At 31.1% G+C, this 7851-nt stretch overlaps 2 protein-coding genes across 3 annotated transcripts; one reads left to right on the plus strand and one right to left on the minus strand.

Annotated features, from left to right (window-relative positions):
* Positions 1-613: 613 nt before the first annotated feature.
* Positions 614-3913, minus strand: LOC122523604 (dipeptidase 1-like). Of its 2 annotated transcripts, XM_043645465.1 has the most exons (8): positions 3752-3913; positions 3377-3503; positions 2726-2897; positions 2216-2653; positions 1824-2082; positions 1615-1699; positions 1467-1542; positions 614-1385 (listed from the first exon to the last, which is right to left on the minus strand). In XM_043645465.1, the coding sequence occupies exons 1-8, from the start codon at positions 3833-3835 to the stop codon at positions 1145-1147; spliced, it is 1482 nt and encodes a 493-aa protein (XP_043501400.1). In that variant the 5' UTR covers positions 3836-3913; the 3' UTR covers positions 614-1144. The 2 variants fall into 2 exon arrangements, with proteins under 2 accessions (XP_043501400.1, XP_043501401.1); XM_043645466.1 differs by lacking the exons at positions 3377-3503; positions 3752-3913 and adding an exon at positions 3047-3366.
* Positions 3914-4303: 390 nt separating this feature from the next.
* On the plus strand, positions 4304-7011 carry LOC122523607 (nucleolin-like). The gene is made up of 5 exons (XM_043645469.1): positions 4304-4569; positions 5456-5713; positions 5801-5941; positions 6266-6390; positions 6476-7011. Exons 1-5 carry the CDS (start codon positions 4462-4464, stop codon positions 6492-6494), a joined length of 651 nt encoding a protein of 216 aa, XP_043501404.1. The 5' UTR covers positions 4304-4461; the 3' UTR covers positions 6495-7011.
* The last annotated feature ends 840 nt before the right edge of the window (positions 7012-7851 follow it).

The raw sequence follows: 7851 nt of genomic DNA on the forward strand, positions 1-7851 counted from the left end.
ATTGTTTTTAATTTCGCAATTGTTTATTGCCCGATAGTTGCACTGTATCATTCGATATAAAAATTTTGTTTGAAATTCTCCCGCGGTTTGATTTAGATAATCTATCAAGTTAGCTCCTCCTCGTGGAAGAATGTGTACGCTTCGAGACAGACGATAAACCAAACTGAAGTTTCGGCTCGAGAAGAAGCGAGTCTAATCATCCTACTCCCCCACTCAACTGTCTAACATAAGATAGTCTTTAAGATTCTTATTCTGATCGAAACTAACAACTTTATTCGAGGAAAACTACTATAAATCATTGTTTCTTTTCCTTCTTATAATTTTTGTTATTTAAGCATAATTTTTGTTTAATAAAATATCATTTTTCCCTTTACATCCTTTATTTCTTTTTTAACGAGTAAAAGTACATTAGATTCGTTAAATAAAACAATTATTCTTATCATCTATAATTTAACAACATCATATTATTGAAGATAAGTTAATTTGTTTATATATTTTGTTTAAAATGTCATACTTTTCTTAACACGTTTGAAATATCTTAAGAAATGTAACGTAGAAAATTAGTTTAATAAAGGCCATAAGTTTTAAATGTTACCATTCGAGATTGCTCCTATAAGATTCAACAATTTTATTTAATCTTTTAGAGCGTAGGCTGTTAACACGTGCATCCTCATTTTGGCAGTTTCTTTTCGTGATAGCAATCGTTTATTTCAGTTTATCCTCATCTTCGTGAAGATTTATTTCATGAGTGAGCATGTATAAAAAATTGTTAATTAAATGGAATACTGTTTGAGAACTTGATAGTTTGATAATGTTTGATTGAAAAGTATAAAATTGTTAAGGCCAGGTACACCATTTCAATGATCGTGTTAAACATTAAGGACATTTTCGGAAAGATTTCCTCTTCTTTAAAAGATTTTGCACTATCATTATGAATATAAACGTTCGACAAAAATAACCAAAGAATTTTTCCTTGTACGTTTTACATCCATTTTACATCCATGATGTTTAACAAAAAATAATCTTTCGTAGAGAAAACAATTCGTTTCTAGCGTTATCCTAAGGATATCCATGAAACTGGATAATTATTATTATTATTTAACATGAGCAAATTCATGAAATTCAATTCTTGAAATTGAAATGATCAAATTGAAACATCTATGCTTATACAATTAAAGGAATCTTCAATGAGTTCTTGCGATATCCATTCTTCGGCTGGTGCTTGATGTAATGCAACAATTGCATGATTTTCAACTTCCTTCAATACTCGTAACAAATTTCCACCGACTAGTTTCTTGATATCGGAAGCGGACCATAATCTATCCCTTGTTAATTCCGCTAATAACAATGGATATCCTGAAACATCTGGAAGCTCTGTAGGTGGACTGTAAAAACAAATTAACATGTCCATTTATTCAAATTAATGAAACGAATATTTGTTAAATGATAAGTCTCAAACGTAAAACCTTAAAATTCCATCATAACCAGCACCTAAACCAACGTGATTAACACCAGCTACTCCTCGAATATGATTGATGTGAGCTAAAAACAAGAATAAAAATGTAAAAAATTATCTCATTATTACTAAAGCAATAAATGTCTATTAAAACTTACCTATAACGTCTTTCATGGAAGCCTTGCTTCCGCAGCTAAGATGTGTACTATCGAAACTGACCATGACTAAGCCACCATTAACGGACTTGGAAAAATAATTAAAGTTATAAAAAATAAAAATAACAATTAATAACAAAAAAACAAATAATGAAATAACAATTATCTCATTGAATGATATTAAACTAGAATAAATAATAGTCTAAAATTACCAAATTTTTGAGTACATCGTCCGGTACGTTGCTGGATGAATTGCAAAGGGAACGAGCCGCACTGTGCGAAAATATAACAGGTGCTTTTGTTATAGATAACGTATCTTTCATAGTCCTGATCGAAGCGTGGGAAAGATCAACGAGCATTCCTAATCGATTCAATTCTCTGACAACAGCTTTACCGAAAGTGGAAAGACCGTCGCTTTGAAAATCAGCGGGTGCTATTCTATCTGGATCTTCAACGGAACAGGAATCTGCCCTAGAATCATCGGTAAAAGAGAAATAAAAGTAAATGAACTTTCTTAACGCTTTACTAAACGCTTACACTTCATTAATTTCCTTGAGATTATTACGTGAGTAATCATTTTATTTTTTCGCAAATACTAACTTACCAGGGTGTATTACATTTGTGTGTCAAGGTCATGTAACGTGCACCAAGACGATGGAAACTTCTAAGCACCGCCATAGAAGTGCCGATACTGTGACCCCCCTCGATTCCAACCAAACTAGCGATAACACTGTCCTTGTGAGCCTTTTCGAGTTCACCACTCGTAGTTACGAGTCTTATCTTCCTCGGATATTTCGAGGTAAGTCTTCTTACGACATCTATTTGCTCGAGAGTCAGTTGTACAGCATCTAGAAATTGTGCCTCGCAGGGAACGTATGCTGACCAGAATTGTGCACCTACGATACCTTGACGTAAACGTACAAGATCGGTTTGCCATTGGGGACCCCAACTGGAATTCCTTGAGACGTCTTCGTCAAATGGGAAGTCTTGCAGTTTCGTATTTCCACGATGTTTTCGTAAATTCCAAGCAAAATCATTATGACTATGAGAAAATATTTCAATTGTCAATGAATACTAAATTCTTTTACTATAATTTATTTTTTCTATTGCCTACCCATCGATCAGTGGAACTTCTGAAAGCATTCTTCGAACAACTTGCAATCTCGCTTCCAGAAGATGAGAACTTCGAAGTTCTAATGCTAATGGTAACCCAACACCAGCGATCAAAGCGCATCCAAGGAAAAAAAATCCTGCCATTACTATCCATTTTCGTCTCATGTTACGTCCTGTCAAGGAAAAATTAAAATTATAATTGTAAAAGGTAAAGGATAACAGTAACCATCGAAATATATTCAAAAATGACTCTTTTAATGATGAAGCCTTCCCACAGGGAAAAGCTATTCAAGCGCGTAACATTATTCGTACATGAAATTACCATAACGGTGACTGGGAAGCTTTCTTTCTCTTCTTTTCAGTTACTTTCGGTTAAGAGTTTCCTGAGTTCGTCATCATTGTTTTCGCAATTGAGTAATTCGTCGAACCGTAAATAGAAATCATATCAAATCAACGAGATATTTCCTTTTTTTCGAACCGTTACGCTTGTCTTACGCGTATTTTTTACGGTGACAAATAGTTTTAAACGAAAATTTGAACCAACTTGTTTCAGACAAATCGTGTTACCTCGTGCAAAACTAAACTCAGCGATGTGCAAAATAAAGAAAAAATATCTTCCAAATGATTTATTAAATGCAATCTTAAGACCAACCATTTTCTCTTGAGGCATCTTTGTTTTTATCCAATGAAGTTGAAACGCTTGCTTCCTTAAGGTGATGCAAAGCATCGCCATTAGGCAATTTTCTCATAATTTCTGGCGATGAAAGTTGTAAGCAAGTCTATAAAAAATATAGAAATATTTTTAATAACATTTGTAATTTGATAAAAATTTATTTATAAGTATTATTCATCTTTTAATGAATAAATTACAGTAGAATTTTTATTATACTTTCATATTATAATAATTAAATATTATTATCATATAAAATTGAAAATTAAAAAATGATAATAATAATGCAATGATAATAATCGACCGGCACAGGAAGTTATTTAAGCATCATAACAAATATTTGTTTATTTACTTTACCTCCAATATATCAACATCCTTTCGAGTTGGTGGTGGTGAGCGATATAACATTCCATCCTTACTGAGTCCATAAAGTTCAAACATCTTTTTCTGAAATGATTATTTCCATCAAAATGCACTGTCTACCGTAGTAAACATTAACGGGAGTGTTACGATATAGAAGAAACGAACGCATGCGCCAATTTTGTATCGACCCGGGCTAGAAAAGCTTGGAAAAGTTAAATAATTTCGCTGTTTAATCGTATCTTAAATAAATCATAATATAATTAAATATTATTTATCATTTATTTTATCGTGTTTACTCGAACATACGGTAAAGAAAAAATCAAAATTATTTAATATATACATAACGAAAAATTATTAAAAAGATAATATAAAAGATAATATAAAAGATAATAATAAAATCATTATATAAAAGTAAATAATAAATAATGTAGAAAGAGAGAGAGAGAGAGAGTCGGGATAACGTGATGAATAACTCGAAGATAATTTGAAAATTGGCGGTGATGAGTGAAGGAAACAGTTGAATTTCCGATATGCGCGGAAGGAGGTGCGCGTGAAAGTGCTTCTCGGTGCCGCCGCGACTCCATATTGTTTGCGGTATACGTACACGTCGTTTAACGGTTCGCACCTAATCGTACGAAGTTTATTCTTTATTCGTTGATTGAGTCCCGTCGGGATTTTTTACGAAAATTTCGCGAAAAAGCAATATGAAAAAAACGAAGGATGTGTCGGACGAGGACGAATATTCGGCGGATGATCCGGAAGAAGTAGAAGGAGCATCCGAGGAAGAGTGGACTCCAGAGGCCGGAGCTGAGGTAAACCCACGCTATCGGATAAACTTGTCATTCTTTTATGCATTTTTCAAATCAAATTTAACTCTTTTCTCGAATAATTACATTTTTCTCATTTTCCATATCTTTTAATTCGAACTAATAATCTTATCGATTAGAAAATAATATTCGAACATTTGTGTCATTTGCGATCGAATAACTTCCACCAACAATCCCCGTGCATTTATCTAAAGATATTTTCAATCTTTTTAAAAAACATCACTCGAATTAATCGTCATTTATATTTAGAATTTTTCCAGATTTAAGATTATTACTTTATCGTAGAACAAATATACGATTGTTCTGTTGGTTGTAATTAACTAATATTATTATAAACTTTACGATTTGAGAAGAATAAAATACTTAAATCAAAGTGTTTAACTAGATGTTAGATGCGTATAGAAATATTCTTGTTTATAATATCTTCTTTTAATTAAAACTTTGGCGTTAGAGTTAATAGTGTTCATAATAATTCGCAAAAAGGTCTATATTTTCATTGAAATATATGCAGGATCGATTTTGACGATACTCTCTAGCGGTGATGTCGATAGATCATATTTTTCTATGTTAAAATCGTTTGTTTTCTATATTTTGACTATGTTTGTACGCGGCCATCATTGCCGGCCGGTCAGTGGCGCCGGCAGTTAATTTTTTAAACGCGCGAATCCAATGTCGTCATTTATCACGATAAGTATATTGATATTTCCATCTAAATGTTTACTCATATTAAATATTTCTTTTCTAATCATAGTTTTTAATCTTGTGTACTATTTTTATCAATCTTAATTAACAGAACATCTTTGTAATTTGTATATTCTAATATTAATGGGACCAGATGTATTTCATATAAGATTATTTTATTTTTTTGTAGAGTGCTACAAAAAAGAGACCACAAAGAGAAGCAGCTAAAAAAAGACAACATTCGGAAGAGGAAGAGGAAGACGAGGAAGAGGAGGATGAAGAAGAAGATGAAGAGGAAGAAGATGAATCAGATTCAGATGCAGAAAAAAAACCAAAAAGAAAAAGACGTTCTAAGAAAGAGGAAGATGATAAAGAAGAAGACGAAGAAGAGGATTCTGATGATAACAGTTACAACGAATCATCAGGAGAAACACCTAAAGATTACACAGTCTGTTTCAATTTATTGTAGCGCATGTAATATATAGAATAACATTATTATTTATATAATGTCTGATAATATTAATATTCTTTTTAGTCTGGTGCATTTGTCGTCGCCAAAGCTGACATAGGAATACATAAAGATCCAACATTATGGAGGATAGATGGTAAAGCATTACTACAAAAGTTTTTACCTTTCAAAGAAGATGGAAAAACATTGTACAAAAGTACCTCCACGGTAGGCATATTTATTTTTAAATTGATTCAGTTATTACTTAAAAATATAAATTACCTAAGATTTCATTTTAATACATTGATCACCACGTAATCTAAGTCTGGGTAACATCTATGTTTTCATTTGGGTCATGTAATCCAAAATTCAGCTGATTCTGTTCTCCATCCAGTTTAAATAGATTTTTTTAAGTAATTTGCAAATATTTTTTTCGTAACAAGTATTTCATATATACAGCATAAATTTTGGCACCATTAAAAACGCACTCAATCTATGCGTGGTGATGAATGTGTTGTAAATCATAATCTTAATATTCTTTAACATTTGTAGTATTCCGGGTGGTCGATCAGCAACAAAGACAAATATATAGCAGCGCAGGTAACTTTCAAAGTGCAAAATAGAACAGAAACAATTGTGGAACTTCACCTTGATCAGCAGCAGCAAGAAGTTGTAAAGTTAGTTAATTCAAATTTGTCTGCATCATTAGATTACCTTTATTTTATTTAAAAGTCATAAATGTATCTTATATTTCTGTTTTAGGGAGGAAAAAGAAGATTAAATGTAGTTTGAGTTTGCTCTTATTTGTTTATATATGGTTTATGGTATATAAAGGATGAATACCTCTACATCCCATATACATATGAGTGAAAATACAGAAAGCGTCATAGATGTCATCCTCCTAAATACTACAGTCAATATGAAATGATGCATGCCAATACCCCAAGTCTGTAATAGCACATTTTATATTGTCTGCAGACTTTGGCAAGGCAGTTATTATCACGCTCTATGTATAAACATAACATATATGCACGAACATGAAGCAGTCATTTAGCAGGATCATATTTAAATTTAAGATTGGGTGGACCATGGATCCAATGTTATCTCATAATGGATGGTTTTAGGTATAGTGAATGTGATTCTACCAAATACCTGTGTGCGCTGCTATGAACAAGTGCAGATAACTCTATCTGGAAATCTGCGATTTCATCAAAAATGTTTGATAACATAATATGTAAAAAAACTAAAAAATGAGGATTTTAATGCCTATAACAAGGAAATAATTGTTTAAACGAAAACTTGTATAATTTGTTTTTAGAAAAGCATGATTTCTTTTTAGATATTAACGAAGTTCATTCATAATTTAAAAAAAAAAACAAATTTTTAACTCAGTAGCCGTTTACTTTAATTAATTTAATATAAATAAAGAAAAACATCATCCGGTAATTGAATAGTCCAGTTTTGTTTTTCACCCAAGTTACAAGGTGCTACTTAAGCAAACGAATTTCATCATTAGTTTCCATTATTATATTTTCATTATTTCGTACATTGTGGCCCAATATTAACACGCTACTCGAATATCTTTCATAAAATAGAATTTTTTGAAGTAACGCTTTTCCATCTATCCTTCATAAAATTGAATCTTTATTCGTCCTGATATTAGTTTTTGTGATAACATGCACAGACTATAATAAATGTAATATATTAACACTGAGCCACATATTTTACCAATGTATATTAGCATTCATAATTATTTTTAATTATTCATTGGATTACAATTCTTTTAAAGTTCATTGATAGATAAAAGGAGAATTATAATTTTATGATAATTAACAGAAACATTCTTACAGATACGAACTATAAGCTAACGTATATTAAAAAGAAGTAAGTTACAAAAAGAAAATACTTTTTGGTTGACCTTTATTCAGTTTTCCCATAATTTATACATATACCTTTTTTTAATTTTTGTTTACTATGTTTTACATACATTGTTTTACTTTATTTTATATCAACTAAATTAAAATTGGATAAATTATTTTATCATAATTTCTGTATAGTTTGTTCTTGATTAAATAGACTGATCAAGAAATGTAACTTAAATCACAGAACAAATTTCAGGACAAAATTATCTATAAGAA

The sequence above is a fragment of the Polistes fuscatus genome, unplaced genomic scaffold, assembly GCF_010416935.1.
Source record: "Polistes fuscatus isolate 324 unplaced genomic scaffold, CU_Pfus_HIC Scaffold6, whole genome shotgun sequence".
Taxonomy (NCBI): domain Eukaryota; kingdom Metazoa; phylum Arthropoda; class Insecta; order Hymenoptera; family Vespidae; genus Polistes; species Polistes fuscatus.

What these genes read in the sequence shown, in the direction of transcription:
- LOC122523607 (XM_043645469.1), top strand. Translation starts at nt 4,462, where the DNA reads ATGAAAAAAACGAAGGATGTGTCGGACGAGGACGAATATTCGGCGGAT. An exon ending in CTCCAGAGGCCGGAGCTGAG is followed by an intron (nt 4,570 to 5,455) that starts GTAAACCCACGC and finishes ATTTTTTTGTAG; the next exon opens with AGTGCTACAAAAAAGAGACC. An exon ending in TGTACAAAAGTACCTCCACG is followed by an intron (nt 5,942 to 6,265) that starts GTAGGCATATTT and finishes TAACATTTGTAG; the next exon opens with TATTCCGGGTGGTCGATCAG.
- LOC122523604 (XM_043645465.1), bottom strand. Translation starts at nt 3,835, where the DNA reads ATGTTTGAACTTTATGGACTCAGTAAGGATGGAATGTTATATCGCTCA. An exon ending in TTCCATGAAAGACGTTATAG is followed by an intron (nt 1,543 to 1,614) that starts GTAAGTTTTAAT and finishes TCTTGTTTTTAG; the next exon opens with CTCACATCAATCATATTCGA. An exon ending in GGTTATGATGGAATTTTAAG is followed by an intron (nt 1,386 to 1,466) that starts GTTTTACGTTTG and finishes TTGTTTTTACAG; the next exon opens with TCCACCTACAGAGCTTCCAG.